Below are 18,945 nucleotides of genomic sequence, written 5' to 3'. Positions count from 1 at the left end.
TTCAAATTTCATCTCACACGATGATACCACAAAGACCGAGTGACCTATGGTATTTTAGGGAATTGGGTGTTTACTTTGGGTGTTTCTAAGGATGGCTGATGAGGAAAGGAATAGGATCCGGGCATTCTCTTTCACCCTTGTTTACACATAACAGCTCATGCTCGTCCTGCTCCTCGCAGTCCTTTCATGATGAAAGTAAGTCATGATAGCGGGAAAAAAGCAGTTGAAATTTAAATCCTGTAAATGTAATGTTAGAAGGCAAATATCAGTTTGAACATGCAGTTCATTACAATAGCTAATTAGGTCTGTTATAAAATTAATGGTATTACCTACTTGTTTGCTAGTTGAGATCAGTGATTTCTGAATGTTACTGTCTGTTGGCGTCTTCAGACTGATTTGTCATTTTAAAGCTTTTACATAGTAAAACTCAGTGGCAGCAGGTGGAATGGTTAGAGATGCTTCTCAATTTTCTCATAGGCCTGGGTTTTTGGCAGAAACTGCTTTGAGACTTCCCTGTTTCTAGGATCCCAAGATGAGAGCAGGACAGTGACAGTGGCAGACTGGAAGGGCTGAAGCAGCGATAACTGTCAGTCAAGCTGTGTTTACCAGACAGTGTTGGATTACCCTTCATGTTGGAAGCACAGATCTGTTTTATTTGCTCTCTAATCACTCTGTGTGATCCAGCACAGTATGTCTTATACCCCCTCGCAGGGGTATAAAGGCATGGAGGTTGCTGTTCCTTCTAGATCTGCAGAATTTCCTGGGTTTACAAATAGTTACTAGCTTGCTGCTTGGCACAAAGAAAATAGAGGAGAAAGCTGAGCATGCTGTGGGTAGAAGGGGTTGCAATGGGATGCAAAAGCTGCTGGTGGTGAAGGCTGCTGGGAACACTGCTAAGTTGTCCATGCCAATAAGGGAGTCTAAAAATAGGCTATTTTTTCTTGATTCTCAGGCAGATCTGGCACCATGACCTGAATTCTGTTGAGTTGCAGCCTGTTTGCTGTACCACGTCCAGTGTGCTCTAACAAGTTCTTGTTTGTCCTGTATAAACTTATATTTTGCTAAATTAATGAGCAGGTACAGTTTGTAGAATGAGATCAATGGAGAATTCCTAGGAATGTCAATAAGACATAAAATAGCTAATGTAAGTACCAAATTAGGGTTTCATCTTCAGTTTACTAAAAGCCAGTGTTTTTCAGCAGGATTTTAGAGCATTTGGAAAGCACTGATTACTGTCTGGCTTTCCAGCTTTTAAAACCACTTTCCAGTCCTTTCAGTACACACTATCTATTAACTTTGAGAAACTATTTCAGAGAAAAATAGAAGTGAAGAGGAATGTGTTTAAATTGATAAACTAAATAAAATGTTGAAATGTAGTGCTAAAGTAAAACCTGGCAATTTGTACAGGGAACACTAATGGACCTTCTGTATAGCTACTTGGATGATTTGAAGAAGTTTCCTTTAAAAGTTATGAGGAGTATTGAAAATTATTTATATGTGGTTTTAGAGTATGTTTCTTCCACCTCCTTGTCCCTCTGAGTGTTTTCCTAACAAATTTTGTGATACATTTTCTTTGATGTCACTACAACCTACAGTAGGTAGTTCTATGGCTCACACAAAGGATATGTTCTAAGTTCTGAAAGAAGCAGGGATCTATCTTCTATATTAATGAATTTAAGATAAATGTAGAGAAAAAAAAGGGAAAGTTTAATCTAGATTATTTTCTTAATGTTCTCCTGTCCTTTTGTGTTATAAGTCAGAATTTCAAGGCAACTAAGAGACAATTTTTCAAACTATGATTATAAGACCAGGAAAATTCTCATTGTCAGTGCTCAGTGAAATAATCTTATGTATATTTTAATGGGTTCTCCATTAATTTATGTAAGAAAATGCATCCTCATACATTTTTACTTAAATATTTAGGATCTGAGCTCAAATTATTTCTTAGCCAGTCAATTCTGCAAATACAAAGATAAAATTCTGTCTAGAATCAACTTTTTAAAAATTAATTTTATGTCTTTTATGCTTAGAATTGAAATCATCTATTTCTGTCTAGTGCTTTATAACTGGACTACCATCTTCCAAATGGAGAACTCTCTCAAATCCAGTCTTGAAACTATGTTTTAAATTGAATTCTTGACTGATTTTTATGTAAGAAAGAGTTAAAGTAGGCAAATCTGTATTCTTGAAGTCTACCCAGTGGTTTTGTGGTGGAAGTTCCTAAGAATAAGGGGATGCCAATGGGTGTAATTTCAACTAAGCTCCCCAGTTCCTGTGCCATATGCATGTTCAGTAACCTCTCTGTTGATATCTTGAAAGAGATTGTTTTAAACATGTCACAGTTTAAGCAGTACTTTTTGAAGGCTGAACTAGAAACTATTATTTCCTTATATGTGTGAGGATATTTGAGTAACTAAATGATAAAATGCCCCGAAATTACAAATCCAGTGGCAGAATGTGTAGCAGAAAACTGACATTGTAAATGAGTAGAATAGCTACAAAGGCAGGCAGTTTACATAATGAACATAAAAGAGATTGTCTTTAATAACTTTGCTTGAAAAATCCTGTTTAAAAGATTCCTGTGGTATTCTCTGCACCATATATTCTGTATATATAATGTAAGATAAGTTGCTCTCGAAGTGTAACGCTGTGGATATTCATGTCCACCACTATTCCCACACAATGAGATCATTTTTGTGTCCAGTATTCTTTGACATTGCTGCCAAGTAGCACACAACAGTCTGCGTGCATACATTAAATTTTCTCAGTCTCTTGATCAGTGGCCAGATCCTGACTACTGAGAGGAATGGCTGGCCTGTTTCCACTCCTGTGCCATGGTAATTCACGTGGTCAAAGCAGGTCTTACAGAAGCAACCTTCTGTTTGCTGGTTGTGACTGTTAGAGCCATTTGGAGATTGCTGGGGGATGAGTTGAACAGCACTTTCTGAGCTGTCTTTGACCCAGAACAAGTCCAAGCTGAGTGGAGGCATCAGGGCAGAGAGTGCTGACATCTGAGAGTTGGCTTGAAAATGGCCTGAGGGGTTCAGGTGCCTGGGCTCACTCCTGGGAGTCACAACTGAGCTGGAACCTTGCCTAGTAGTCAGTGAGGGTAGTTTTTTTGTGTCTTGAGAAGAGGTGCAGTTAGGGAAGGAAGTGCAGTAGGATCAAGACAAGGAGTAGTACAGTGGTGAGATGATGTGAAATACCTTTAGTTCATGATGCATGCCTTTCACAGACAGTTGCTAAACAAACCGTGGAGGTTCAGTTTTTGTTAGCGTTGGAGTTTCTTTGTGAGGGTGAAGCTATGAGCTGGAGCAGGGTCTAGGTCCTGCAGGGGGGCTGCATCCTGTTTTGGGACCACCCAGCAGCCTGGGTAAACACAGGAGTGGTAGCATCTCATGGCTCTACTGTGCTGCCTGTGTGTATTTGCCTCTGACTTCCCTCCTATCCCTCCTTGAGAGGAGACAGGAGCAGCTGGTCCCAGCTGGTTCTGTACTGATCATTTGCAAGGACTGAGAGATGCAAGTGGCTGATTTTGCTGTATTAACTGAAGGGAAGTGATGACCCAGTGAGGAGCTCCTGTGGTGCACAGGTTGGCTCTTGAAAACTAGAGAAGGCCCTTAAACCCAGTTGACATTTCTGACTTTTCATGGGGAAGCATAAACAGGCAAAACAGTACTGGACATATTTTAAGATCTGGTTAGTGAGAGATGCCTCTGCCCAAGTTAAGACTCAAAGGAGACCGTGTGCCAAACTCAGCAATATGGATTTTATTTAACAATGAACGTTATGTAGAGAGATAGAAAGAAATAAGTTCCTACTGTGACCTAGACAGTGTTTGAGACAGGCAACTCTGCTCTTTAAGTCCTTACAACATATTGGTTTTGTCATGATGGTGATACTACAACCTGTTGCAGTGCTGACAACACTTTCGTTGAAGGAGTTATTCTTAATATCCAAACCGAACCTCCCCTGGCACAACTTGAGGCCAGTTCTTCTTGTCTTATTGCATGTTACCTGGGAGAAGAGACCAACCCCCACCTGGCTACAACCTCCTTTCAGGTAACTGTAGAGTGATAAAGTCTCTCCTCATCCTCTTTTTCTCCAGACTAAACACCACCAGCTCTCTCACTGACTTCTCATCAAACTTGTGCTCCAGACCCTTCACCAGCTCTGTTGTCCTTCTCTAGATACATTCCAGCACCTCAATGTCTTTCTTGTAATGAATAAGATCCTTTTACCCTTTTAGTCTTATTCTTGTTCCTGACTGCAGGAGGTTGGTGACCTCTTATTGCCAACATATAACCAGTTTGGTTTTTCTTCATTATTATGTGAATTAAATTTATAGAACATTACCAGAAACTTTTGGACTCTGATTCATGAGCTTCTGGACACTATTTGGTTAACCAAACTGGAAATCAGATCAACCTTGACAATGCAGAGATAACTACTTCAAGATGCAAGTTAACTACTTCAACTTTCAGGTTTTTGCATTAATTTTGTGTGAATGAATTTTCATACAGACATGAAAAAAGAAGAAAAATTAATTGTTAAATTGTTAATTGTAAAATTATTATTCAATATAAAATTATTAATATGTTAAAATTTGCATTTTCATAATCACAGTTCCCAAAACCTGCATTTCTCTATCATTCTTGGGTTAACAGTTCTTAAATTATTTAGAAAGAGACATTCTAACATAAAAAAAATTTACTGTGAGTTTTTAATCTGAAAATTCTTTTACAGATATATTCTGTTTTAGAAGATACTTTTTTTCAATTTTTAACTGTCCCTTATTGACTTGGGTTTAATTCCTGAGTAAGAAAATAAGAACACAGAGGCAGAAGGATAGTCATTGCAAAACATTGGAAGCTTCAGGCATAGCTGTCTCTCACAATGCTATTCTCTATGTACCTCCTGATACCAGTGGCCCAGCACATCTATCATTCCATCCTTCCAGCCCAAGTAGTAATGAGCAGCAGACACACTGAGCAGCAGTATCTGATTAAGTGCATCAGTCAACACAGGTCCAATTTTAGCTTCATTCTGCACTAAAGTGGTGTGTCTCCACTGTTTGATACGTCACGTTTCTGACAGCAGGAATGTCAAAGTTAAACAAACCTTGCAGAGTTGTAAGCTTTCTTTCTCTGTGCTTGTTTTTGCTGGGACTTGGTGGTTGTCATCATGGGCTTGTATGTGATTAAATTGTTGTAATAGTTTCCTGTGTGAACACTCCACACTCGGAAAGGATTTGTGTGATTTAGCTTAGCCTGTTTTAGAAATGCTTATAAAAAGAACTGATTTGGTTATCTTTTCAATTTTAAATTCACATACTCACTTTCTTACATTACAATAGTTTTCCCGTTATAGCCTGTGAGTCCTTATTCTCCCACTGTCAGCATCCAGACTTAGTTTTGTTATGGCTGTTTATAAGCAGAAACCATCTGTACAAAACTTCCTTGTCTGTTTTAGAAGAGCTAGTTAGAACAGGGGATGGGGATCTCCTACTGCATTTATTTTATAAATAATTAATAAGTTCTTACAGTAAGTCAGCTGCCAAATTTGCTCTCTTTCTTCATGAATGAAAGAGGGAGATGTCCTTTGTACAATGACTGTTTCAACAGAGTTTACTGACCTCTTGAAAAGCTCACCGCAAAACTGTAGTCATTTTGTTAATACTTAACCTTAAGGCACATCTTAGGACAAAGTGAAGTTTTTTTGGAAGAATCATAATGTAGCAAGTTATGAACAGTGTCAAATTTATTCGTCTAACATCCCTCCTGTTCACGCCTCCTATCTGGAGTTGTAGCATTTTGACTGTGAACAACATAGAGTGGTAAAAATGAAAGAGCTCTTGCGCAAAGAAAAAGAAGCTGAGGATAGAAAGTGAAGACATGAATCAGTACTACTATATTTTGTCTGACAGCCTTCAGTGGTAGGGTACATTCTCCTTTTCTGGGAATTTCCAGACATTTTCACCTTGCTTCTTCAAAGCCCTATGTGCCTCCAAAGGTGTTGAAAGCTGGACCTTGAGGTCCCTTTGTGTTGTGCTGTATGTTGCACTCTTCCTTGAGCAAGCCTGGGGGGAAAAAAAAACCCTTCTTAATGGAAATCTCACATAATGCCCTTAAGAGAGGTGTGTCAGGTTTGTTCTTTAATGCCCCTTTGGGGCAGGGGAGGGCAAGCAATAATTAACTGCTTAATAATCAAACAAAATCAAGCAACATTTTGAGAGGGTGAGCTGTTCAAAGTAGAGAAGAACTTCAGTGGATTTTTTTTTTTTATAGTGAGAACATTGATGGCTAAAAATTAGAAAGTTCTTTCTTGGGGAAAGAAAGATTGGCAAAAGGTTTGGCAAAGTATGTTGTCACCTGATGAAAAATTAAACTGCTGTGCTAAAAGAGAGAGTATAACTTTTGTTTTCTTCACAGAAATCATGCAGTTTTAACCTGTACTGAAGAAGTTTGTACAATACTGTTATTTCATGTATAATTGAGTCTTACAGAGAACTTAAAATCTTTCCTTGTAACTGAAAGTTAAGGGTCCTTTATGTTGTTGTTAGTCAAGTAGGATTTGTGTGGGTAGTTTCAGGGGACATTTTTATTTTTCACTAAAAACAACTCAGAATTTGATTTTAAAAAGCAACCCTTTGACAGAAATTAATCAACCATTTCTGAGTAGAAGCTGATGAAGTTTTGTAATCTACACCATTTCCTCTGGTTATGCAGTCACATGGCTGGATATCACATATGACTGTTGGAATGTTACACATTTGGCTGAATCAGTTTTTCTGATAAAAGCTTTGCATTTCCAAATTTTTCTCCCATGACGGCTAGAAACTTCTGAGTATTGCTGCTTGAATTTCATGCAGTTTGTTACCTGAATCTCTTACCAACCTTCTTTTATTTACTGTTAGACTGTCCTGGGTATACTCTCAACACTACTTTTGCTTCTATTCCTGAGGACTCCAGCACTGTACCTACCTGTGTTATATCACTTCCTCAGAAATGCATTGGAACACTCAGAGTATGAGTACCCCCTTTCTCTCTTCTGTTACTTGTGGAATGTGCTGTGCTCAGCAGTTATGATGGAAGAACATGGGGAGGCAGACTTTTCTCAGACAGCACTGGATGTTACTAGGTCTCAGACTTTTCAACACTTCTTGGGTATTCCTGAACCGGTGGGCTCCTAGTCAAGGCTTCCATTTCTGGACAACAGGCTGCCTGGGATTACTCAGCAAATCTGAAATCACTTGTAACACTTTACTAATTCAAGGGAAAAACAAGGTAGTTATTTAACTTCAAAATTAAAAGCTTAACAATCAAAATTTGGAGACACATAAAAGCAGAAGTATAACTATACTTTGTAGCCGCCTGTTTGTTAGTGTAGGTCTAAGAGGTTCTCTCTCTATGCTTCATATGGCTAAGAAAGCTGCCAGGAGACTTAACACAGCAGGGATCCAGTCCTTAGATGTCACCCATCCAGGCAACATACCCTGCACAGGAGGACATCCATCACTGAGGAAAGAGGTTTGTCTGCAGAATCGTGTGGCTATCTGGCATTAATTTTCACAATTTGAATCTCTTCTGAGACTTTCCTACAGTACAGAACCTCACACTTAACCAGGACTCTAGTCTTTTCCCTGGGGGTTGTTCGCCATTACAGCCTCTATGACTTTAAACATTTTTAACTCCAGTGCTACCAGCTGCCCAGACAATTAGCAGTACTTTGTGCTAGCTGTAAACACAAAGCCTGACAGCTGGCCTAACGTTTATTTGGCCATAAACAAGTCACTTAACCAGCAGTCTGAACAGAGTTTTTTTTGTTCGGGTAGCTGCGGGAAAGGTTTTTCTCAGCACAAACCCCTTAAAAACGCAGATAATGAGAACTGTGCTTCATAGAAATAAGAATACTGAAAACCATGCAAATGTACGAGAGAGACTAATGAATACAGCTCATAAATAGCCCCTCATTGAGGTGGAGATTGCTGTAGCTGAACAAAGATTGAGGGAGACAGCTAGAGTGATGCCGCAGTGTGGGTTAGTGGGGTTAGGGCAGAGGTCATAGCAGCAATAGTTCATTGCTGCTGTGTACAGCACACTTGTGCACTGTGGCTCAGTTCTAAAAGTGCGAAGTGGCTGATGCTATTTTGTTTATTAAAGTGACATATTTCAATTTTACGCAAATGTGTTTTGAGTACCAGCACTTCTTTCTCTAGGCATCTTTCAGACTGACCTTAACATATATGATAAACCAAGATACTAATCACATTTTACACTGAGAGATACATTATACACATCACTAATAGTCCAATGCTGCCTCATTTTGCAGATAAGCGAGGTGCCATCCTCTGTCTGCACTTGAGTCTTCTAAAAGGCAAACAAGGTATTCATGACAAGGGTGTAGCAGATCTACTGATGTGAACAAAAGATTTGGGACCTAGCTGCCAGGTCATCCATTCTTCAAGGGAAGAGTGGTCTGGGTAACTGTTCCTCAACACTTGGTATTGCTGGGAGGAGGAAGTAATAATGCTGGATAGCTGTCCTCTGCCGAACAGCAGTGGGGATGGTGCTGGAAAGGCTGGAAGCACTTGGAGGCAGGAACTGTCTTTCTGGCCTGCGGATGTGCTCCATCTGGAATAAGGACATGCTCTTCCATGAGTGAGATGCCAAGGTACTACTGCAATATATGTAATAGAAACAATTGTTCCTGATCCTTCGTAGGACTCAGGAAATCCCTGCACTGTAGAAGTGTTTCTCTGGATTATGGGTTGGAAAAATGCCAGCAGCAGCTGTTGAACTGGCATCTCATTTATTTTTTGGGCCTGGAGGTATTTACATCCCTGGTATTTCCCTAGTAACATTCAAAGCCTAGGCTGAATGGAGACTAATTAGCTCCACTGAGTGCAGTGCAAGGTTGCTAACAACTCTACAGAGCCAAGACTTCTTCCAGAAAAGATTTAGATGCACAGATCCCAAAATTAAAGTGGAAGCAGTAAGTGTCTCGCCTGTCAGTCAGGCAGGATGACAGCAGCTGAGGAGCCCGTGGCTGCCTGCCCTGCTGGTATTTAGATGACACCTGCTGGTCAAGTGTCCCCAGTCATTGAAGATATTTTCCACACACAGAACAAGGCAGGCTTGGATGTGTCATAGCACCGAGCTTAACGTGCCATCCTGATGAGAAAAAGGCTACCTGTGAAGAAAGGATATCTCAAACTATCAACTTGTGTCATTAGAGAATTTAGAGCCAAACCATCACGAAAGAACTCCTTGAAAATAGCATCCCCTATTCAAATTTTGTGGGGTTTTTTTTTGGGGGGGGGGGGGGGGGGGTGGGGTTTTTTTGTTTGTTTTTGTGGGGGTTTTTTTGGTTGGTTGGTTGGTTGGGGTTTTTTTTGGTTTCTTTTAGCTTATCTCTGTCTCACAGCATAATCCCTAGCATTTGAATAGTGTAAACCTTTGGATGGATGTTTAATACATCTGGGGTGATTCAGAACTCTGCTGAACAGGGCCCTTAGCAGTCTGGTGTCACTTTGGAGTTGGCCTTACAGTGGGTCGGGTAGGTGTAGCCAGGAGTCCTTTCCGACTCACATTATCCTGTGATGCTGCCATTCTGTCTGCAAGTGTTATGGCCATACACTTCAAATCAAGCTTGAAAATTTGTTCAAGACAGCCTTGCTTCTCACTCTTCCAGATACCCACAGCTTTTTGAAACAGCAGCAGCTTCGAAGGGAGAGATGGGAACAAAATCATAAAGCTGCCAGAAAGGTTTCTCGGCGCTCTGTCAGCAAGGAGCGGTGGGTGGAGACGCTTGTGGTTGCAGACAGTAAAATGGTTGAGTACCATGGAAGTGACCACGTGGAATCATATATCCTCACTATAATGAATATGGTATGTACAACATTTTTAGATAGACAAATGAAGCAAACCTGAATTTGATTATGTTGCTGATCTCCTTGAAGTAGGTCTGTAACATTGTTCACAGAGAGAAATGTGATATAATTCATGTATATATTATTGAAAGTCTGTATTTTAAAGTATCTTTTACCTTGTATTTTGTGTAAACACGATTTTTCACTGGATTTTAAGCGAGAGAAGTCTCACAGCTATAAAAGCCAGCACTTTCCACTGATATTCTCTGTCTCCCCTGGAGTCTGTTGCTCAGTGGTGATTTCAGATTTTTCACTACAGCAGCAGTTCTACAGGTTTTAAGCATACAAATTCTTTCATATATCTGTGCATGAGAAAGGCACTCAGGAACACACTGGTATTTTAGCAAGAGCTAAAATAAGAGTTTGTTACTGTACTGGTCACAAATCCAACCAGCAGTGTAGGAGCTATTATGAAACAAGTTAACCCTATCCCACTTAAAACAAGTACAGTTGTTTTCCCAGGTAAGTATCTTGCCTAGAGTACAAAGTTCACATTGGAGAAAAGTTGAACTTTGCGTGCTTTCCTGTGTGGCAAGTTTCAAAATATGATTTGTTCTGAGAAAAACCATAGCATTTTGTGAGACTACCTACAGATATGTCTTCTGTTATTATCTGTATAATAAATATTGACCTTGAGAATCTACTGGGGATGTGTTCTATGTGGTTATCATGGCACATATGTAATATATGCTAAGTTAATCACAGTATAATTTTAGCCATGTTAACTGATCTGTCCCTTATGTTTATACAGTGTGTTCGTAGCTGTGCCCCAATGAATCTGACTAGCTGCTGAGGCAGTGAGTCTGATTAAACAGGTACAAAGGTTGTTTGAGCACATGAGGTTTTGTCCACACAGGGAAAAATGCGTGGAATAAAAGACAGTCATTATCAGGTTCCGGAATAAACAAGTCTCAACATTTTCTCTGCAGTCTGACCTTAGATGTTAGGGTTACTTAAAATGTTTCAGTATTCTCCATAAAGTACCTCGAAAAAGACCCATATCCAAATCAGACCTTCGTGAACACAATTTCCACTTTATTTTGATAATTTCTTCTTTAGTGTTCTTCTCCGTAATAGTTTTGATCCAAAGGCAATCCATTTTGTTCATTCATATTTCCTGTGATAGATGGCATAGGTCACATATAGATAGGTTGTGAGTATCATCATTCCTCCTGCCTAATTCAACATTGTAAGGATGTTTATGGCAGCTGGATCACATTTATGCTGAGTTCAGTTCTTGTACGGTTTTATGTGTAGTCTTTTTTTAATGGAGTCATTATCCTGGCTTTTGTTCTTATCATCCTCTCCTGTGCTCTGAAAACACAAGACTGTTTCTCTTTATTTGTACTCTCTAAATTTTGCCTTTGCTTTTGCAACAGAATCTGATTCCTGTTGATTTAAAACAGAACAATTTGATGTACTGGTTTATTTGGACCCTGAGGGGACCTCTCCATCAGTGTTATGTGACTGTAGATGTTGTGTTCTTTTCTGCTAGAGTTTTTTAAGAACTCTTAAGTTTTTGAAACGGAAATGGACACAATATAATCTTCTCTGGGCTTTTACTCTCTAGCTTAGTAACTTTTGTATCATCACTTACTTGGCAGAGCTAACCTTTGCAGTAGTTCCAACATTTATTGCATTTCAGTAAACTCTCAGTGAAATGCATTGAGGATTTAAAAAGCAAAACAACACCCCCACCCCCAGATGAACAGTATTCTAGAAGTAAATGTCATATTTTCTCTCTAAAGTCGTGTTCTGCTATAGAGGAATCAGTTAATCTCATACCTCCTGGCTCTGGCACAGGTCACAGGGTTGTTCCACGATCCAAGCATTGGCAATGCAATTCACATTGTGCTGGTCCGGCTCATCCTCTTTGAGGAGGAGGAGGTAAGGTTTTTATTTACCTTGAAATATCGCTTATAAAACTTTTGAATTCAATGTATTGAGCTGTAATCATATTTGCTTAAAATAATGTGTTCATTTTACTCTGTTAATAATATTTGACATGTCTGGTTTTAGAATAAATGCTGCCCTGTATAGCAGTGATGACTTTGGGTATTTCTGCACAGAATTGCCTGGGAAAATATAATTAAAGCAGGCAAGTTAGGAATGGGGAAGTGGAATCTGCCCAGCGTCAAAAGAACATAGGATGCCATGGAACACTAGACGAGAAGCAGAAATTACGCATCAACATTCAGGATCTAATTATCTAACACTACCTGAAATGTATTGTAAAGTGTAGTGCTAGAGTATTTGCAGGTCTCCGAAGAATTAAATCTCTTACTGTGCAGTGTACAAACACACATTTTTCTTTTAAAATCTCTTTTGAAGCAAAAAATTGAGGACTGAGTAGATGTTAATTCCTGTAAGATAGCTGTGTATTGGTAGTTTCTACTGTCTTTCTTTCACAAATATGCTGCTACATGCCTAAAACCATGCTGATTGTAGTAATTTTATACTTATTTTTAAAATACTGTGCATGACATAGCTAGCTGTCACTGCAGGAACACCTTAAATGGATTTTCTCAGTGGCTTATGATTTATAACCACAAGCCAGGTGGTTCCAGTGTTATTGAAGGGGGTAAACCAACCCACAGATTATGTCTTCAAAAATATTTATTGTAATGGAGTCTGTCCTTATAGCCAACAGTCGTCAGTTAAAATGTAAGTATATATGGCCCAAACCCTCTAATTTGCATCTGAACAGGACAATTAGGACCTGAGGTCCATGTTGAGCTCCAACTAAGTTAACTTGCTGAATTTCGGTGGTTGTTTTGATGCACACTGATACTGTTCAGTTGAGGATGGCAATGTTGGAGGTACCACTGTTGGATATCTTTCAAACTTTTGTTTTAAGTTACCCAGAAATTCCTATCTGGTAACAATGTATACTTAGATGCTTCCTAAAAAATGAAGGGAAGTGAAGCGAGATAAAGTGAGTGTCCAAGACCAGAAATTAGAAAATTCATTTTTGAATTAATTTATTTTGCATACTTTTCATTTCAGAATTTTCAGTCATCTGCATGTAAACTGTATAATAATAAGTTGAGTAAGAAACGTTTATGACTGCACTGTTTCTCTTTGGAATTGAAAAATGTTGTGAAATAAATACACTATGAGGAGCATAGCTGTTCCCTGAGTGTGACAGTGTTCACATAACATTTAGGGACAAACTTGAGCATGAAGGCCCACATTAAGTAGGCTTCACCTTCTCTTTAGAGGAAAACTTGATTTCAGGACAATATAAAATGTTTGAAAGTTTCAATTCAGTACTGGATCTTACGAAGCTCACTTACCAAAAAATACATACATTTCTACATGTAATTCTTCCTTTAGCTGCACTAATTACAGAAATTTCAACATTTTAACTTAATATTCAATGTTAGATAAATAGATGTCATTGCTCCTAATGATGGCTCTAACTTCAGGCAAAAGCACAATCAATTACATTTCAATGATTACCCATTTTCACAGCTGAGTTCACTGAGATGTTATTACAATGCAGTATGGTCTTTACAATTATATTTTCCTTCATTTCCCATTAGCAAGGCTTGAAGATAGTACACCATGCTGATAAGACATTAGCCAGCTTCTGCAAATGGCAGAAGAACGTCAATCCGAAGAGTGATGTCAACCCCACGCACCACGATGTGGCCGTCCTCCTCACCAGGTATGACACCCGATTGCCATCAGCCACTGACTGTTGTTCATTTGCGTTTTTTTGGTAATGATATGTGTTTTTGTAAGCTTATGGCATCATTTAGTTCATCCTGCATAGAACTCAGTGAAGTGGTCCCATGAAGACACGTTGCTCCTGATGCACAATGGTAATGCAACAGTAGCACAGGGTGAGCGAGTCTGATGCTGATAGAGCAGAGGATGTGATTTGTATTATGAAAACATGGTTGAAGTTAGACCTAATGTACTTCTTAAAGGGATATTTTTTAATTTGTTTTCAAAATACTTATAACACTACGTTTGCATATGGGTTACAGGTGCATCTTAGTCACAAAATTGAGATCTGTATGTCCTGAGAAATGAGCAATGTGCAGAGGTCATTTTCCCTACCTGCTTCTATCTCATTTTGTGCTCAATGACTTCTCTATTCTTCTTTGAGGCAATGTACCGAAACAAAGTAGAACACAGATGAACAACTCCTCAAGTAATGTACAAGTGCAGCTCAGAATGGAAAAGTATTTTGCAAAAATGGTGCAATTTATTTTTAAACTTTAAAATATATGCTTTTTCAATATCTCCATATATAAGGAGAAATAAAATAATTTTTATGTGTGAGCAAAGGAGGAACAGAAAACCTAAGGTGATGTCTGAGGTTACAATGGAAGTTTGTGTCATGGCATGAAATGGGACTTCTGCAGGTCTGTAAAAAGGGATCAAGTCTGCACACAATCGACAGAAGAGATCGAGGCTATGGTCTGAAAAAAATAGTCCTAAGTTAAAATCTGCCAGGCAAAAACCAAACAAAAAACCCCAAAAAATCTCAAGTGATTCAGCAAAAAAAAAGAATCACAGAATCATTTAGGTTGGAAAAGACCTCCAAGATTGACAAGTCCAACCTTTGGCTGATCTCCACCTTGTCAGCGTTATTTTTGGTCAAAAATTTTAGAATAAGAATGCGAAATAAGATATCACAAAGATACATGATTTACCAAATAAAAAGGCTTCAAGCAGTTCACTTGAATGAACCTGAGGTATGATGACTTTAATAAACAGTACTTCAAAATCCTGTTAGAGTTGGAGGTTCTAAAACTTTTTCTTATGTGGGTTGACAGTAAGTGTATGTATTTAGACACTACAATTGGCTACAAATTGTAGCAGTATAATGATAGTAATAGAACAAGTGTATGTTGTTGCATATATGTTTGTAAAATGTTATCACTATGCTCTGCTTAAAATGCGAATTCGCACGGATACATTACAAGGTGGAGACTTGTCACCCAATGACAGTGACACTCCACAGTTGGTTTTGAGCACTTTAGATGACACATCTCTTTTGTGATTCTAGAAAGGACATTTGTGCTGGCATGAATCGTCCGTGTGAAACCTTAGGTTTGTCTCACCTGTCAGGCATGTGTCAACCTCACAGAAGCTGCAACATCAATGAAGATTCTGGCCTTCCGTTGGCTTTCACTATTGCTCATGAACTTGGACACAGGTATAGCAGACAGTGAAGGGGGGGACCTATCTGAGCTTAGTATTTGCATGTTAATACTCAAATTGCCAGATAGAAACAAAACAAGAAGTGAGTTAATGTTTCTATTAATAAAGTCAAAACTATGTTGGTTTTTTCAAAGCAAAGGAATAAGAAAGAAATTCTTAAGCCTTGGACCTGTATTTACATAAGCAACTATTCATTCTACTGCTTTTAACAGTGTCTGTTAGGGCTGTACATCAGGATGAAATAAATAAGCTACAAAAAAGCATGATTTAATCATGCTCATTTTTCCAAACATAGCTCAATTTCCATGCTATTACTTTAGATGATCTCCAGACCAATCCAAAACATTTACAGAAAACACACCTGTTTCATTATGTCAAGGTATTTCAATATTGCAGATAAGCTAGAAAACATTTTTAACTCAAGTAGTCGAATTCGTATATTAAGTCTTATATTTAGTATTTTTTTCTCCTTTCTGATGAACTAATAAAGTTGCTTTTTGGCATTTCTTAATAAGCGATATCTTCAGTATGGTAATATTGCTATTTTAGGTACACTTAGGTTAAGGTAACTAAAGTTCTTGTACATTTAGTTTCACACATGGTTAAACTATTTTTTATGATTGGGTACTTTTGCTTCAACTGGATTTCTCAGAATTTTGAATTTCTGGGGGTGTTTTCGTTGGTTAGTTGGCTTATTAACTCATCTGAAAAAATTTTGATTTTTGAATCTGTTTTGACACAGCTGTTTTCCTGGGGGAAAAGTATTATCTCATGGGTATCCTGGTTTGACTGTAATGCCTCTGCTTTTCAACTGAATTGTGTTGCTTGGCCAGGTCACATGTTCATTGCTGTATCTATAGTCACATTAATTTCACTGTGCATGCAGCCACCAATAAGGATGAAGTTCTGTATTTCCTGATAGGATGTAATAATTATGATGATGGTAATGACCCTGTCACCCATTAACTGGCCTTTCTTTATTCAACCTCTCCATTGCCAGAAAGGAAATAATATAGGTAAATAACGCTGAAATCACTGCAATTTGATCTGGGTGCTGTGGGTTTAGTTACTTGGTCCCCACAGCCTGCTGCTGACAGTGAGCTTTTTTCATTAGCAATAGTAATCTGAAGACACTTTTTCCCCATAGATCCATGTGTGACCTTCTCCCGGTCTAGCCTGGGTGGCTGGTAACTCTGTGTCCTTTGGATGCTGTGAGACTGAGCGCTGCTATACTTGCCCTTGCAGGAGCAGTGCAGGTTTTAAGGATTGTCTCCATAAATGGCATGGAATACTGTAGAGTTTGTTGTTACCTTGTTAACCTCAAGCTAGGTTAGAGTTCATACACTGAAAAGTTCAGTATGGATGAAGTCTGTAAGAAGAGATGAACAAAAAATGAGAAGACAGATATGCACATTTCTTAGATGAATACGAGAACTCAACTCTTCACTGTACTGTACCTCTAGATGTTTGCAGTCTCCTGATTCAGCAGACACTGTTCATGGAAAAGATCCTGTTAGCAGGAGGACATACTTGCTTTTATGTCTCTGACTCATTACTGGAGTTGATTCTGACTGTAATTGTGCTCTGCTTTTGGAACTTTTGAGTCATGGTATGATTACATTTTCCAGAAACATAGTCTTAAGTGTTTTGAACTCACTTTGTCTGATTCGTGACTGAATCATAGCCTGAGAAAGTTGTCACTGCTCTTAAGACTTAGACACCTTCAGCTGTTAACAGTGTAGGTGTCAATGTCTTCAAATATCAATATCTTCATATGTTATTATTTCAGATTATCTTCATGCTGAGGTGACATAGAGGCATAGTTGAATAGTCACAACCCGTCCAGAGTTTTTTGTGTTTATAGACTTCTACAAGCTGTTGAATAAAAAAATTTTCCAGTAAGTCAGAGAAGCTGGAGAGAACCAGCTATGGAGATCTGTTAGTAGCACACAGGTTGAGAAAGCTAAACAGGAAGATGGAGTAGAGATTGGAGAGAAATTCACTGAACATTCAATAATTTTGTAAGCAGTATCTGTGTTGCAATCTATCAAAAGAGTTTTAAAAGGAAACAAGCAATAGAAACATGATTATGAGAGAATCTAAGACAGAATGTAACAAAGCCTGACCTTTATTTAAAGTTGTGCAGGTTTGCACCAACAGCTAGGAAGTGATCTTAGCCGTAGCAACTGTAACACAGCTTTTAGGTTTAAACTGTGGCTCCTGGCCCTACTTCGCACTAGTGTTTGCACTCCCTTAAAGGTACCTGAGTAAAGTCTGTGATAGTCTGTTCTTTTTTGTGCAGAACAATGTTACTGTGCGTAACAGATGTGTTTGATACACTGTGGGAGTGTAGATTTTTCATAGTTTTGGGTCATAAGCTCTGTATATTTTTTTTTTAGCAAACAGGTATCTACAGCTCAGCAGGGGAGGAAGCAACATAAGTGTCTTTTTAAACACAGTGTGGAACCCATAGTTAGGTGTTGTGGTACAACCAATCAGCTGGAGTGATTAGATGTTGTTTTTTATCTCCAGTTTTGGAATCCAGCACGATGGAAAAGAGAATGACTGTGAGCCTGTTGGAAAACGCCCATATATTATGTCCCGACAGTTGCAATATGATCCTACTCCACTCACCTGGTCACAGTGCAGCAAGGAATACATCACACGTTTCCTAGAGTGAGTGAGCAGGTGGTAGCATTTGCCTGAATTGAGTACAACTTAGTATGAAATGTTTATGTGGAGTTTAAAGTAAATCTTGTATTATTATATTGATAAATGGGGGGGGCGGTTTAGTATGCTTGAGTTAATTACCATGGAAGGCATAGCACAAGTTCTGTTATAGTGCTGTTGTCTGTATGTGAGCTCAAGTCTGTCATATTGGCTCAGGTTTGGTGCAATCTACAGCTTTTTGCGGTTACCAGGAAGAAAGGAGCCTTTCCATCAGCACTTGACAAAACTTTATAGACTTTGCCTTTGGCCACAGTGACATGTGCTTGGCTTCAATGACTTGTTCTTTTTAAGGGCAGCAGTATGGTATAACTTTAACTGGAATGTATGGAGTTCTCTGAAGCCACTTTGCAAACCATAATGATCTCATGATATTTTCACTTTGACAAGCTGTATTTTACCTTTCTAAACCATCTCTTACTAGATGAAGTAACTAATTTGTTAGCAGCACTCCAGCATAACTTAGCTGGAATCTGGAAGTATTATTTCCAAAGGCCATAAGCAACATTACCTTTAAGAGTTAGATATTGAAAGTCTGTACAGAAGTGTCATAAAAGTGTGGTGGTAGGGTTTTTTTTTAATATGCAGTTTTTGGCTTTTAGCCGAGGGTGGGGATTCTGTCTGGATGATATCCCCCAAAAAGAAGTTTTAAAGTCCCCAGTCATTGCTCCTGGAGTGATTTATGACGTGCACCACCAATGCCAGCTTCAGTATGGTTCCAATGCTACCTTCTGTGAAGATGTGGACGTAAGTGCTCTATGTTTTTCTTCATTTTCCTAATAACAATTTAAATTTTTTGAGTGACATGGAAGTGCAGTCAGTGAACCTCAGCTGCTAACTACAAATGCAGCATGTTCAGAATCTCATAGGCTAGATGTGCTGGGATTGCCTGACACTGTTTTAATTCTGCTCTGCAGATTCTGGAAGTGAGTTGTAGCACTTTTTGCCTTGTATTTCATCTCTACTGAATCTGAACCGTATCAATTGTTAAATGCCTCCTTTAGCAGTGGAGTAATTTTGTTTTCAAACTTATAATACTGATCTTTTGTAAATTACCAATGCAGATTAAATCTCATTTAAAAAAAAATTCTTCAACTCTACAGCTTCCA

The 18,945-nt window shown here is 38.7% G+C and overlaps 1 protein-coding gene across 1 annotated transcript in view; it reads left to right on the top strand.

Annotated features, from left to right (window-relative positions):
• Window positions 1–18,945, top strand: part of ADAMTS12 (ADAM metallopeptidase with thrombospondin type 1 motif 12) — a 144,670-nt gene that overhangs the window by 63,866 nt on the left and 61,859 nt on the right. Inside the window, exons 4-9 of the mRNA XM_027634663.1 lie at window positions 9,694–9,890; window positions 11,735–11,818; window positions 13,477–13,601; window positions 14,955–15,104; window positions 17,642–17,785; window positions 18,439–18,583. Coding sequence (XP_027490464.1) covers window positions 9,694–9,890; window positions 11,735–11,818; window positions 13,477–13,601; window positions 14,955–15,104; window positions 17,642–17,785; window positions 18,439–18,583 — 845 coding nt within the window. The remainder of the gene's footprint in view (window positions 1–9,693; window positions 9,891–11,734; window positions 11,819–13,476; window positions 13,602–14,954; window positions 15,105–17,641; window positions 17,786–18,438; window positions 18,584–18,945) is intronic.

The sequence above is a fragment of the Corapipo altera genome, unplaced genomic scaffold, assembly GCF_003945725.1.
Source record: "Corapipo altera isolate COAL_440 unplaced genomic scaffold, ASM394572v1 61411, whole genome shotgun sequence".
NCBI lineage: Eukaryota > Metazoa > Chordata > Aves > Passeriformes > Pipridae > Corapipo > Corapipo altera.
The sequence above is the reverse complement of the archived record's forward strand: the minus strand, read 5'-3'. Positions and strand labels throughout refer to the sequence as shown.